The 14,458-nt window shown below is 38.1% G+C and overlaps 2 protein-coding genes and 1 pseudogene across 3 annotated transcripts; 1 reads left to right on the plus strand and 2 right to left on the minus strand.

Annotated features, from left to right (window-relative positions):
* Positions 1 to 678: 678 nt before the first annotated feature.
* LOC140838203 (nuclear matrix constituent protein 1-like) lies at positions 679 to 7,184 on the minus strand. 2 transcript variants are annotated; one of them, XM_073204347.1, is made up of 8 exons: positions 6,737 to 7,184; positions 6,219 to 6,428; positions 5,234 to 5,487; positions 4,834 to 5,108; positions 4,659 to 4,738; positions 2,085 to 4,114; positions 1,419 to 1,617; positions 679 to 1,236 (listed from the first exon to the last, which is right to left on the minus strand). In XM_073204347.1, exons 1-8 carry the CDS (start codon positions 6,953 to 6,955, stop codon positions 997 to 999), a joined length of 3,507 nt encoding a protein of 1,168 aa, XP_073060448.1. In that variant the 5' UTR covers positions 6,956 to 7,184; the 3' UTR covers positions 679 to 996. The 2 variants fall into 2 exon arrangements, with proteins under 2 accessions (XP_073060448.1, XP_073060447.1); XM_073204346.1 differs by having other exon boundaries at positions 1,395 to 1,617; positions 6,737 to 7,183.
* Positions 7,185 to 7,515: 331 nt separating this feature from the next.
* On the plus strand, positions 7,516 to 9,514 carry LOC140838205 (transmembrane ascorbate ferrireductase 2-like). The gene is made up of 4 exons (XM_073204348.1): positions 7,516 to 7,872; positions 8,034 to 8,082; positions 8,484 to 8,683; positions 9,079 to 9,514. Exons 1-4 carry the CDS (start codon positions 7,729 to 7,731, stop codon positions 9,370 to 9,372), a joined length of 687 nt encoding a protein of 228 aa, XP_073060449.1. The 5' UTR covers positions 7,516 to 7,728; the 3' UTR covers positions 9,373 to 9,514.
* Positions 9,515 to 9,569: 55 nt separating this feature from the next.
* LOC140838204 (translation initiation factor eIF2B subunit delta-like) lies at positions 9,570 to 14,083 on the minus strand (annotated as a pseudogene).
* Positions 14,084 to 14,458: the final 375 nt, after the last annotated feature.

A 14,458-nucleotide genomic window follows, 5' to 3' on the forward strand; every position in this document is an offset into this window, starting at 1 on the left:
GTCGAGTCGAACTCTTGAATGTTTGAGCTTGGTTCGTTTATAATCGAGTCGAGCTCGAGCTTTATTTAACGAACATATGTATGGTTCACGAGCTTATTCAAGCCTTTATCGAGCCTAAACAAGTTTCATAAATATGAATTATATATTTAAATTTTCATTAAATTAATTAAAAAATGAATTATATATTTAAAGAAAAATATATTATTCTTATTAAAATTTGTAAATTTATTATAATAAATAAATTTAATAGATTTTTCTATATATTTCATAAATAACATGCAAAATCAATAAATTAAATATCAAAACTATTATTTTTTTATCTAAAAGATTACTCATGAACTTAGCAACGAAAATGTTTACGAGCTAACGAGCCGAATACTGTAAAGCTTGAGTTTGATTTGTTTATCTTAACTAGCCTCATTAAACGAGCTCAAACGAGTTTTTATCGAATCGAGCTTCGAATAACTCACAAACGATTTAGTTCGTTTACATCTCTATATGCAATAGGTTCTGCATTAAGTTATGGTTATTTTAATAGTACAATAAGGAAATTGTCTAACGAAGTTGAGTCATCAAACCGCCGACACGTATAAAATTAATTTAAACTAGTGTAAATCCGAACATAAAAATATTCAAGACGCGACGATACAGTAAATAGAGCATATTGAGCCGTTTAAATTACATTACTAAACGCAAATTGACAAATCACTAAGAACAATTTCAAGAACGGTTGACAGTTAATACAAACAATTTTGAAATACAAAGCTAAAGAAAAAGAAGAAACCAGAGTCCGGCGTCACAATTGGTGCACCGACCAAGAATACTACAGACATTACTCGTCTACTACAGAACACCAACAATCCACGCTTTACTGAAATTTGCAAACTAAAACACACAACTAAGTAGGAGAGAACTCTTGACTGCAAAAAGAAGAGAACTCAAAATGGGTATATTGATCAAGAAATTGATACAGTTGGTGGCATATCAAGCAAGACATTATGTGGTGAGAAAACTCCAGAGCTTCTTTCCAATGGAAACTTCACCAGGATGATCAACCTCATTGTCATCCCCATCATCACTGTCATTGTCATCTTCTTCCTCAGAGCTTTTTAACTCTTCAATGCTGTGGTCCATGGCTCCGGCTGATCCATTTGGCTCCTCACTGGAAACCATGGCAGCCTCTGAGGTGTTTGCCAAGTCATCACGATCACTGTGGTTACCTCCAGCCTTCATGAACTGTACATTGACCGAATGATAAAGGTTAGCTGATCAAGAAATAAAGAGAGCTGCCAGTCACATAGATCAGAAATAAATCCTTCTAAAAAGGAGATAAAGAAAAGGGAGTGACATCTAAACAAGGATGCACTTAATCACTAAAGGAGAAAGCAAAGTACCATTTGAGAACTATCCGCAGGTACCTCAATGGTTTTCTCTGTGCCTCTCATGGGCATGATGTCAACTCCTAGTACGTCAATTTCTTCTCTTGAATCCCCAACAATTTCAGCATTTTCAGTAGGTTTTGATTTTCCAGGTAATGGGACATCTTTACCCTCAGTTTCCTTGTTCTCACCCTTTTCAGCTTCAGCTAAGGATCCATTAGTTGCCGATGCCACAGGCCTAAGAATCAAAACATTGACACAATTAGCATCACAACTCTCATCAGAAAGATAGTAGCAAGAAATAAGAGACCTGTCTGATAATGAAAGCAGCCAGTGAAAGCTAAACAACATACATTCTCATCACATCAATTAGCTGAGAAGACAGTCTAAGTTCATATCCTTAAAAGGTCACTACTCATTAAGAGAACTAACTCCACACAAGTGCAAGCCAAAAAATCCAAACCGAATTAGATGGCTCGGTAAAGAAAAGAAAGTCAAAGACAAGTCTAACTATGTCGGCAGAATGTCCTCAGACTAGCTGAAACGACTTCAGTCTTCACGCATTACAATATAAACTCGAAGGAGTACAAATATCATTTATCCAAAGCATAGCTTGGTAGGGAAAAAAATCAACTTAAAGAACAGATAACTCCAATCTTTTCCCAAACAAAGAAAATCATAAGTTTGCAGACAAAAGAGACTTACCTTTTTGATCGCCGGAGATTGTAACGTTTCTCAACAAAGCTCTGTTCAGCTGGAACAACTCTGTGTCGCCTCTTCCGGCGATTGCCATCTTTGACACTATCTGAATGACCTTCACTGTGGCTGTCACTTACAGTTGCCTGTGATAAATGAACATGATTTCTCTTTCTACTGTTTCTGGGTATTTCAACAAGAGCAGATTCTGCTTGGCTTTCCTCAATTGTGAAAGCAGAATTTTTGGTATCACCATTAATGTTAATCTCTCTCTCTTGAATAGATTTAGCACCAGCTGTCACAGCTTTCGCTGCACGTGTTCTACTTGCCCGAGGCTTGCCTCCCTTACCACGTTGACGTCGAGCCTTCAAACCAGAATTTTGATCAACTGATGGAGCTTGAACAGCTTCCACTTCCCTAATGCCACTATCAGATTCTATTATTTGGACATCAAAAGAATCGCTCGCATCTTGTTGGGATGGCTTGGGACCACTTTCATTGCTTGGCAACGTCTCCGGTGAGGACACATCAATTTGCTTCCCATAGAGCGTTGATGCCCCTTGGGCATTAGGGTCATAATCTAGTTCAAGTTTCTTTCCAGGGGACAACTTAAATATCTTTGAGGTACATTTTCGCAACCAAGACATGGCTCCACTCCCACCAGCAGCAGGAGATCCAGGATTAACTAAAATATGAGGTGATCCATCATTAATCCTCTCAAAAGTACCTTCATCTGCCTCCAAATAATTCTCCGTTACTCTGGGCAGTTGAGGGGCCTCAAGGTTTTTAAATGTGGACAGTAGATGGAGATCAGATAGCAAGAACTCGTGAATTATCTCCCCACAAATGTTGCAGCCCTTCTGTTTCTGCACAAATGTAATGAAGCGTTCCCTTTCCTTGAGAAAGTGCTCCCTCTGATCCTTCAATTTCTTACTCAGGCCAACAAGCTCCTCAACATCTTTTTTCATCTCAAACTGCTGTGATTCTATGTGCTTCTTAATCTGTGAAATATCCAGTTTTTCTTTATCCATCCCAAGTCTTTCCAACTTCATCTCTTCCACTTCTCTTTTGGCCATTTCCCTCAAGTAATTAATATTGTTAAGTTCGTTCTCCGTTTCTTTCTCAAATAATTTTTCTCTCTCATGCAAACCACTCTCCATCTCCTCCAGCTTCTTCCGTGCTTCAGTTTCAAGTTCACATTTCCGCAGTTCAAAATCATGAAGCAGTTCGCTCTTTTCATTGTGAAATTTTTCGGTCAACATCGACTTTTCATGCTCCATGTTAGCAGCAAAATTATCTTTTGCCAATTTTAGAGATTCCAATTCCCTCTGTATATATTGTTGTGTTTCCTGCTTCTCCATGTTTAATTTTACCTCTTCGGAATGCCTCAATTTTTCTAAACTGTTTTTCTGATTAAGAGCATCTTCAAGTTCTCTCTTAACAGTGGCTCTTTTTTCGTCCAGCTGTTCCCATTCTTTCTCGAATTTTTCTTTTTCTTGCTTCAACTCTTCAATTTCCTTCATTAGTTGTTCACTTCGGTATCTGCATTTCTCTATCTCCTGTTTCAAATTTGATTGCAAACGGGCATGTTCTAATCTTTCATCTTCTGTTATCTTTAGCTGTTCTCTCTGTTCGCTTAATCTTAACTCCTGTTTTCCAATGTCAGCCCTGAGATTTTCAAGCTCAGCCTTTATACTGAGCAGGGCTTCCTTTTCAGCAAGCACTTGTTCCCTATCCTTCTCCAAGCTTTTCGCCTCAACTTTAAGCAACTTATCTCTTTCTTTCAAAGCATTGGATTTTGATTCATAATTAATTTCCTTCTCCCACACTTTCTCCATCTTCTTTTCAACTGCCTCTTCTCTTTTCTTCACTTTCTCTTCCATATGCACAATTTCCGCTTCTTTTTTCTCCAATTCGGTGACTTTATTTTTTAACTGTTCATCGTGAAGCTTTCTCTTCTGCTCCACCTCATACTCATATTCCTCCTGCTTTTTAGCAAGAACGGCTTTGTGTTTATCCACCAAACTCTGAATTTCCACCTGTATGTTCAAAAGAGAGTCATCAAAAAGTAATCTGAAACACCAAGAAGAAGAAAATAGTGGGCAAGAAAAAAATTCGATTTTTGCAATTATGAATTTCACCAAGACTCCAACCTTCAAAATTGGGATAACTTTAGGACTGGCTTATTCCATCTAACTTAGAAACAAATAAACAAGAAATGGAAAACATGTGTGTACATCCTTGTTTGATTCGGCAGAATAATAGAATTCACATCGCAAATTATTAATCATTCCCCGAGCACCTAACTGTCTTTCTTCGTAATGCAAATGAGATTGTGTGGGTTAACATTCGCTCGAAATGAACTTCCATCAACTGGAATCATAAACAGCTCTCTACAGCTCTCTGTTATCATACTGGAAGCAAGAACATCGAGAAAATCCTAGTTTGTATGGTAACAGATAATGGGGTTGGCGTGTTCCATTATCTAAAGAAATGGCCACATACTACTTTGTAATTAATAAATCCTGGACGCAATCCAGTTTTTTTGTACAACATCACATAAACATGACTGCAAGTACTCACTCTTTCTCTTGCATTTAACTTTTCTTCCAATTCAAGTAGCTGTTTTTCTTTCATCTCTAAGCTCTTCTGAATGCGTTCAGCTTCCTGCATTCATAATTGACAGTTAATAATAGGAAAAAAGCAGACTGTGCGACCAATAATATATCAATTAATGGATCTGCACGACAATAGTAACTTTCCTTTTCCTTAATAGCTAGGCTTGTTAGTCTGATGCTTGAATCATCTTCTTTGCTTTTCAACTTTGAATTAGCCTCCTCAATCTCCTTTTGCAGCTCTTCAAGGTCATCGTGCTTTTGCTTCAAGATCTTATCATTCTCATTTGCCCTCTCCTCCCTTTGATTCAGCAATCTTCCACCATCAGCCAGTCGCTCTTCAGCTTCCTGTAATTTCTGTTCCCACTCCCTCAAATCTTCCCGTTTTTTACACAAAGTAGCCTCATGTGTTCTGCGCCTGAGAAAATGGAAACTTTCAGACAAAAACTACAACTACCAACAGCAGTCAGGTGGCAATTAAAGAAATATTGATTACACAAGGAAGTAAAAGGGATAATAAGAAAGTTAAAGATACAATTATACTCTGAGTTAAAGGAGAGCCGTTCTTTTCGAAGCGCAGCTTCTTGAGCATCAATCTCAAACAACTTCCTCTCAATTTCGGAACTTTTCCGGTTCACTTCAGCAAGTTTGGTATCAGCTGAATGGAATTTCGCTTCAACCTCCCATGATTTTTCTTCAACACTGGCAACTAATGCCCCCGCCTCAGCTAGTTTAGAATCAGCATTAAACTTAATCTCAGCATATTCTGAGCGCATTTCTCGCAAAGCATTCTCAAGCTGCGACGAAACATGAAAATTAATTAACTACCATGGTACTACCAGCTGATTCAGCCTTCAGAATGAAAAATTTGTTGGCATTAATCACACAAAAAAACACATACCAGTTTTTGACAACGTTAACGTGCCAAAAAAATATTATTTCACCAACAATTTAAATAATTCACCAACAATTATGTCATCTCATATTCCCAGACAGTCATTAAAACAAGCTAGACATATGCAATTGATTCTTTACATTCCCAAGAGTTAGCATTCATTAGTAGCATATTGCCCGTCAACAGATCCTTTATGAGACGATCTTAAGCTACATCCATAATTATTAGATATGCAAAGCCCAGGGGTATCGTCGAGCATAAGTGCCAGGCCCTTATCAGAAAGAGGCACACTATGGCTTAACATTATAAAATCTAAAAAAAATTGTGACGCATAATCTAATATGCACTTTACAAACTACTAGATAATGATACACAAATATTTGTCCGTTTACAAGTACAAACAAATTATCATCACATAGCATCACCCTTTGGACTATCAATCCTACATGAAAGGGCACACTGAGGAGTGTGCTTCACACTCAAGGCGAAAGATCCGAGCTTCGTGTGCTTATGGTTACATCTCGGCAATTATCATATTCCTTAACAATTTGGAACTAATCATATAATGTATGAACAGTGTCTGCCTTCCAGGTAAAAGTATTCATAAGGTAATTTGGAAAATATAAATCTTACTTCGAGTACGCACTGTCTTTCAACACCCAATGCCTTCTTCAAATTCTCTTCCCGTTTCTCAGCTTCAGACATTGCACTCAAAAGCAAAGCTTGTTCACTTTTGAGAGTATCAGCTGCCTCAGCTGAAGCTTCTTTAAATTCGTCGTACTTTGAAGCCCATTCCTTTTTCTCAATCAAAAGAAGCCCAAGATTGTACTGATATTCAAAAAGCTGCAAGAAATAACAGTCGGGAAGAATATCAACATAGAAACAATTAAAACAACAGAATTTCTTGCAAGGACACATGCAGTCTCAAGTCGAACAACTGATTAAAACAAATCAAAAATTAACATAAAAACATTTTAAAACAGAAACTGTAGCGGTTAAATGAAAAGATGTAATTTGATGCGATACGTGCTTAAAAACGTTATAAGCAATCTCTTGAAAAGTCTCTTCGAAAGAAACAATTAAAAAAACCCTAAATAGACAGTCGTAGAAAGAAAGAGCAACTGATTCCCCAAAAGTAAGCATATACAAACCTCATTCTCCAGGTGGGATATCCTCTCAGCCAACGATCCTTGGTCCATATTACCGCCGCTCCCAACAAATGCAACGGCTTTGCCTTTGGTTGATGCCGGACCATTGCTCGGGCTTCTTGGGGTAGAGTTCAAGCCCGAAGCCTTGGCAGAAATAGACCCGTTCTTCTGACCCGACTCGTTCCTCGGCGTCAACGACCAGAACTTCGGCGGCGAAAACATCTACCGCAAGTTTCCAGATCACCTACCCAGCATAAAAAAAAGAGAGGGAAAAGAGATTATATTGAACGGAATGGTGAAATTTAGTAGCAAAATGGCGAAATGAAACCCTAAATTTCGGGGAACCCTAAGTCGGACGTGTACAAAGTTCCCAAATGCCGGCGAATACGATGTGTTAAATCCGGTAATGTTCGAAACTCTCTTTGCTTCACAGAGCCGCCTTTCGTGGTGTGCTTTGACTTATTTATTTATATTACTTTTATATTTAATTACTTAATTGCCAGTCCATAAGTAGTGCTTTTTGCCTTCGATGAGGTGGGTATCATGGACATTTCTCCTGTCAAAAACGTGGGGCTTTGGCAAAGTACATGTATTTGGACACAATCACCCTTAAAGTAAGAACATAAATCCACTTAACGACCTTGGACTGGAGTAATAAGCAGACAAACTAAGGCGTATTTGGTAAATCGAGTTAATGGAATATGCCACATTAAAGAATTCTTCGATTATTCACTTTATTTAATAAGATCAGACAATAATTATTAGCCCATGGACTGTTCCTTTTCTTTGAACTAACTAAATTATGCTGGACCGATTTCGAATCAACTAGATCCGTTAACTATGATCAGAGATACAGGTCCAAAGATTAATCGGTCAACAGCTATTGGAGCATAGCCGCCTTTTTCTTTTCTTGATAAACAAGAGATCTGAGCTCTACCCCACTGTATATATAAGAGATTCGGAACTATTCGCCTCTCAACGGACAAGTTCTTCGAATGGCAGTTCCGATTGTTCAGTTCTCGATCTTTCCTCTGGTGAGGACAATCGGATTTGCAGTTATCGTATTAGTACTAATATGGACTGTGCATTACAGAGGTGGATTAGCGCTTGTATCCGAAAACAAAGATCTCATTTTTAACGTAACGTTCTCTTTCTTGCTATCTTATTTTCTTGGTTTCCTTTGATTTGATTGTTGATTTATCATTTTTGTTAATGGGTTTTCGAGTAATTTATGGATGCTGGTGTTGGTCGGGAACTTGTTGTTGACTTGGGTGGATTTTCGTGTTTGGGCTTTTTTCAGGTTCATCCTCTGTTGATGGTGACTGGCCTCGTTCTTCTTAATGGTGAAGGTAAGAACAATCTTGGGGATACTAAAAGTAGTCTAAAATTTATAACCCCTCATTAACTGTTTTTTGGGATCCGCTCTGCTAGTAAGTAATGCACTAATGCTTGTCTGCTGATGATGATTATTGAAGATTTGGTATATTTGACAGTGGTTCCGTAAAAATTGCACCAATTGCTTACAAAAAACGAAAATTTGAATACAATAACAATTATATTTCGTGCAAGTAATGTAGTGATGGACTTCACTTGGCTACCTACCTTGCTGCATCGTCTCTGATAGCCTTTCGCTTGTATGAAAACCTTTTCCTTTGGTGCGAACCTGTGTGATTTACTCTGTGATTCTTATTAACCAGGAGCTTTCACGATTTATTGCCATGTTTTGACGACATCAAATGAAATTTTGCAGCGATGCTAGCCTATAAGACTATTTCAGGAACAAAAAGTTTCAAAAAACTGGTTCATCTTTCTCTGCAATTCCTGGCATTCTGTTCCGGCATTGTTGGATTGTGGGCCGCTTGGAAGTTTCACATGGACAAAGGAATTGATAATTTCTACAGCCTCCACTCGTGGCTTGGCTTAGCATGTCTTTTCTTGTTCGGTGTTCAGGTTTATGTTTTACAATTTAACTTCCCTCTGCTTGTAAGTCTTGAGCGGCTTTACATGTCATCGTTTGCGTTGCTCCAACTATAGATAGATATATGGCTATTCATGGACTATGGATGCAAATTGCAAATGAATAGAATCGTACCGAATAGTATTCAAATTTTCAGTCAGATGAAGCAAGATCTAAAGACTTGGTCTAGGCCCTTGAGAATCTGGACACTTCGGCTTTAAATCGGAACAGCATTTTCTTTTTGTGTTCCAACTCTCAGGTTTATGGGTAAAGACACAAATAGCCAAGGATGAACCTAAAAACTTAGTACATAAGTATAATTTTACGTGATATCAATTTATTTATTTTTATTGAGAGAGATATATGCTTTCATTGATTTAATGTGCAGTGGGCTGCCGGATTTGTTACATATTGGTATCCTGGTGGTTCAAGAAATAGTCGAGCTACCCTTTTACCTTGGCATGTATTTTTTGGCATATATATCTACGGTCTAGCTGTGGTGACATGCACAACTGGTCTCTTAGAGAAAGCTACGTTTCTTCAAACAAGTAACACGATAACACGCTACTCGACTGAGGCATTGCTGGTAAATTCTTTGGGAATGTTGATTATTGTTCTGGCTGGCTTCGTGATTCTTGGAGTTATCTCTTCCTCGTATGCGGTTAGGGGTTCAGTAGATTAGTTACAGTATTGCAGCAAAAGCCAGGTGTGATCCTAATAAGATGCTGTGATGCTTATTTTTCGGTTTGTTTCTGTAAGGAAAGGTGAGAAGATAGCATATTAAGACGGTTTCTATTTGGTAACAAGCATCATACGTTCACTCATTTGTGACAACCGGACAATAGGTAACATTTTTCTAAAAATTATTGATTGGTAATGTAAATGAAAGATTGTTAGAATACCAAAATTCATTAAAGGGTTACAAAAGCTCAATACAACATGATACAATTCCATCCAAAATCTGCCCGGAGAGGCGGAACATTCGCACTCTTCACAGAATCAGGTGAAAAATTAAAATCAGAAATCTGTTCTTGTCATGACATAAATCCTTATTATTCCAAAAATGGGATCCAAAATAATCCGCGATCTGCCGCATACATCTTTATGTCCACAAGTGTTCTCTTTGATATTCTCGAACGACTGTGGGCACACTTGTCGGTGGTATCTAACCAAACATTATCATTTGTTCACACAAAAAATAAATCAGTTACTTAGAAAAGGGAAAAACATGAACAAACAGGAAAACTAAATGAAGCAGCTAACCTACAACACCAAGACAGACTAGGGCAGAGAATTCATTTTTTCCCCAAAATCGAAGGGAAAATTCCATTTTAAAAAAAATCTAAATATTTACCAAATGATTATTGAAACATAAATGCATTTCTTTGTTCCAACGAAATCAATATGGTATAAAACCAAGAAATTGTTAATGCAGTACATAACCTTTTATTTTTTTGTGCGGGGTGGGAGGCATGTGGACATTTTTTTAGAAAAAAGAAAATCTTTCAACGCAGTTGGCTTCATATAAAGGGATGCACAAAACAACTTACCATGCCATAGTCTGTAATGATCATTGAAACATAATCAGAAGGTGTTGCATCATAACTGGAACAATGAAATGAGAAGGTAAACCAGTACAATAAGGAATAGCATTACAATATGAAATCGTGTATAGAACAAAACAAAGCTTACATCAAATTCAGCATTTGTAGATTCTCACTTCTGGCCCAACCATCTAAAGAACTGATTTCCTGTCTGCCAGCAACTCTTGAGATAGCATCAGGATCACCTGTAATAGCATGCCATGGTGTTGGCAGGAAATGCAAGTAGCAAGCTGTATAAAAGAAAAGCTATTTCCGTACCAAGTTCATTGAAGCAAATTGAATCAAGTTGAACCCTTTCATGAAATTTGTATGCTTCACAACATATCAGGACTGGGATGCGGAACTGATGAGCAACCATAGCAACACATGCGGTGCCAACCCTCGAATAAACCGTCCCATTAGACAATATCGATGAAGCACCCAAAAATACTCTAGTCACCTCATGCATGAGATAAGAAACAGCATTTATATGGGTGTATGTACAGTGAATACCCTTTCCCACGAGCCTACGAAGCAACTTTTGTCCTTCAAGCTTTGGACGTGAATCGACTACCACGACTTGGAACTGTTTACCAAGTTCGTGAGCATGTGACAGCACCATCTCAACAGCAGATGATGAAGCATATGTGAGAAGAACATCACCATCCCTAATTTTGGTCACAGCGTGATTTACAATTACCTTATCTGCTAGAATTATCTTTTCAGTAATAAAATGTTCAATATCTGAGATAAGACTTGCTTTTGCCTCAGACTCAGAGAGGCTCAAAGATAATTTGGCAATTTGAGTTTTGAGAAATCTAATAGCATTCCCCATGCTGATTGAAAGGGGTCTGCATTCAATCAGAAAAGAGATGTAACCATTAATTTTTGTAGTCAAATCCCTGATCAGGGCTTTCTCTGGTGGTGTGTAGTAGTCTTTAATAGCCTCTTGAAATGCTTGGAGCATAGTAACACAGCGAGTATTGCCACCAGAAATATCACCATTTAGATGTCTTAGACCAACCTGACAAGTGTAAAGTCAGGATAGGATAAATTGCAACAAGGATGGGACTAATTACTTTACTATCTCTGATAAATTGAGGAAAGTATTTACACTTGACAATCCCTAGCAAAGATTACTATGACCAAGAACTTTGTATGAAATTATTCATTCTCTTAATAGCCAAGGTGCTTCCTCCAATGCCAAGCCTAAAAGAAAATATATTAGCCTTAGTTACCTTGTAAACTGCAGGATGAACGGTATCAAGTTGAAAGAACTTCGACTCGAGGTCAAGAAGTCGTGTTCCATGTTCTACTGTGGTAAATGCCTAAAGAGTTCAACCCTGTTTTTGGCTTCAATTTGTTTTACCACCGATCGTTTCTTTGCCTTCTCAACTCTATTCTTATCATCAAACTGCATCCTAGGATGAGGGACATCTTTCTTTCTTTCTTTATCTGCTTGGCGTTCAGCACTTTTCTTCTCAGAAGCGGCAACAGGAGAGCTGTCTGTCCTTTGTGGAACCACCTTTAGAGCCTTACAAGTATTAGCATTTGCAGAATTGGCCCCAGATGCAACAGAAGCCTTGTTTCCCTCACCTGGAAAGATATAACATTAAAAAAAATGAAAAGGTGTTCCAAAAACAATTTTTGAAAAGTAAAAATAAAGTTGTGCACCGCAATAAGTGATATAGTTGACACAGGTTACTATCCACCAAATGGGAAAAAAGGAAGACAAACAGGTAAATCGGGGCAATAAGTTGATTTTTTCAGCTTATAGTGGCGAGGAATTCAAAAAAATCCAGTAGATTTAGAGCAAAACTAAAAAACTGAAGGGTTCTTCAACTTAACACGTGCATGGATGACACAAGAAATTGAACTAAAATGAATCCCAGGCTTAAGCCATTTGACCGAGGAAGAGCCCCATATTGGTCCAGAAAGAGATAAATAGATCATTCATTGCTTAACATAGATAAAGAACTACCATCAAACAATTCGAATATTCAAAGCACCTAAGCTTTACAACAAGATAAGAAATGAGATTCGTCTACCAGAACATCCTGGAATGATAAAATAGTGATCATCCTCAAAATACAAAGACTCATCTCCTCAATGGTCACCACAAGCAATATCTCAGCTTTAATCGTTCCAAAGAAAAACTAAACAAGACCAAAACACTGTTCGGTCACTTGAAATCAATATGAGACAAACAGACTATCAACGGTCAATGCTGCTACATTGAGGGGCACAAGGGCGGAGCCTCATTAAGGGCCCATTTTTTATTTGTTATGAATTAGTTTTGGGTCAATTTGAGATTAGCCCGGGTGACACAATTTCCAGTTTCTAAAAGTTAAAGGAGCCTAGATTTTGTCTCTCTTTCCTAACTGTGTCTATCTTCCCAGATTGAACAAAAAAAACCCTAATTTCGTCTCTCTTCCCCAATTTTGTTAATGGTTCTTTTTGTATGTATCAACAAGTTTCTCAGAAGCCATAACCACCTCCCTGGGGATAAATGCGGAAGGTGGGCGTCAGTTAAAGTCCGACTTGAGGCTATCCATCTCCTAAAGTACGTATTTTCTTGGATTTATTAGAACAGTAAATGTGGGTATTAATTCATAACACGGTATTATGAGTGTGTTTTCTTGAATATTGTTGCTCTTTACTGGTTGGTTTCACTGTTTGACACTTTGAATTATATGTTTGGTTTTCATAGGTTTTTGATGATTACTGTTCTAACAAAAGTCGCCATTTTTTTCCCATATCCATCTCGGTTTCTTTTACAGCTTTTGAGGCTACAAACAAGTATCTTATCAATTGTTATGTATTATTTTGGTTTTTGTAAAAAAAATTCTAGCTCCAATAAATTTCATATCCTGTCTCCGCCGCTCCGCCATTGGAGGGGCACATCCACCATCAGTTCGAAACCAACCCAAGTAATTATTAACTCACTAACATTAATCTCTCGACAACAAACATAAACTATTAACCTCTAGCAGAAACCTTTGCCGCTCTTTGAGCCTCTTGAGTTGCCCGTCTTTCAGCCTTGGAGGTCTTCTCCTTCAATGGCTTTCCACCTGCAGGCCTCTGCTCTTTCCGCGTTTCAACATTTGCCCCTACATCTATTTTCTCAATAAAAACCATATCATAAAGACAATCTAGAAATCCAGTCGAACTAGGGTAAAAAAACCAGGAAAAAAAAACCTGTGACATCATGATGCGAGTTCACTACACTATTCTGCTTAACAGCCGCCATTTCGAACCCACCAGCAGGCAAAGAAGTGGCAAATTTACCAGAACTGCCCCTGACTCCCGAATTAGGGGATATATGGTCCTCAGAGAAATCTGTAACCGCAGTAGGAGATATAAACTCAGAGGGGTTGTAGCTTCCAGCTGTAATCGAAGAATCTGCAGCGCGGGAGGCATGGAGAAGGGATAACGGTGGCCCGTGAGGAGAATGGCGAGAGAGATCACTGGGTAAGTTGCGAGGCGGCGGGATCATGACAGGGTACAATGAGTTTCCGGAGGGTGAAATGTTGGAGACAGGAGGCCACGATGATGTGGGGTCGGGTGGAGCCGATTGAGACCGATCGGTTGGAGCTCCGGGGGCGAAGAACCCGACTTGCCGGAATTTCGGGTCGCTGACTGTGCGAGGAACACGGCGCGGGTCCATTGCTGGGGTTTGGAGAATTGGGGCTGATGATTTTGTTTTTCTTACTTGGTGGTTCTGGCTTGTATGTTTTGTCTGGGATGGAATCTTCTTCTTCGTTTTCTTTTTGGAAATGGGATGAAAAGAATCTTGGGTTTAAACATTGGGAAATGAAAAATTGACGGTGGGGATGGCAGCTTATTATCCATAATTTTTTTATGGAAAAACGAATTATAATAAGAGAAAACTAAATGGCCATACGAATTTTATAAGTGAAATATTAATGAACCTATGAATATTTTGACACATCACATAAAACCTGAGTAGTTCATGGGTTTATATTCATGAAATTGATTGATTCAATCTACATCGATCTATATGAAAAATGATATTTTTTACATAAAAAATAATAATTTTTTATAAGTTGAATATTTATCTTACAAACTTGATATTACATTTTGGGCCATTTCTTGTAAAATTTTATGATAAACACTTGGGTGTTTTGCAATATACCTGCAAAAGTCACATTTAGCACGGAAACC

Source organism: Primulina eburnea, chromosome 8, assembly GCF_022965805.1.
Source record: "Primulina eburnea isolate SZY01 chromosome 8, ASM2296580v1, whole genome shotgun sequence".
NCBI lineage: Eukaryota > Viridiplantae > Streptophyta > Magnoliopsida > Lamiales > Gesneriaceae > Primulina > Primulina eburnea.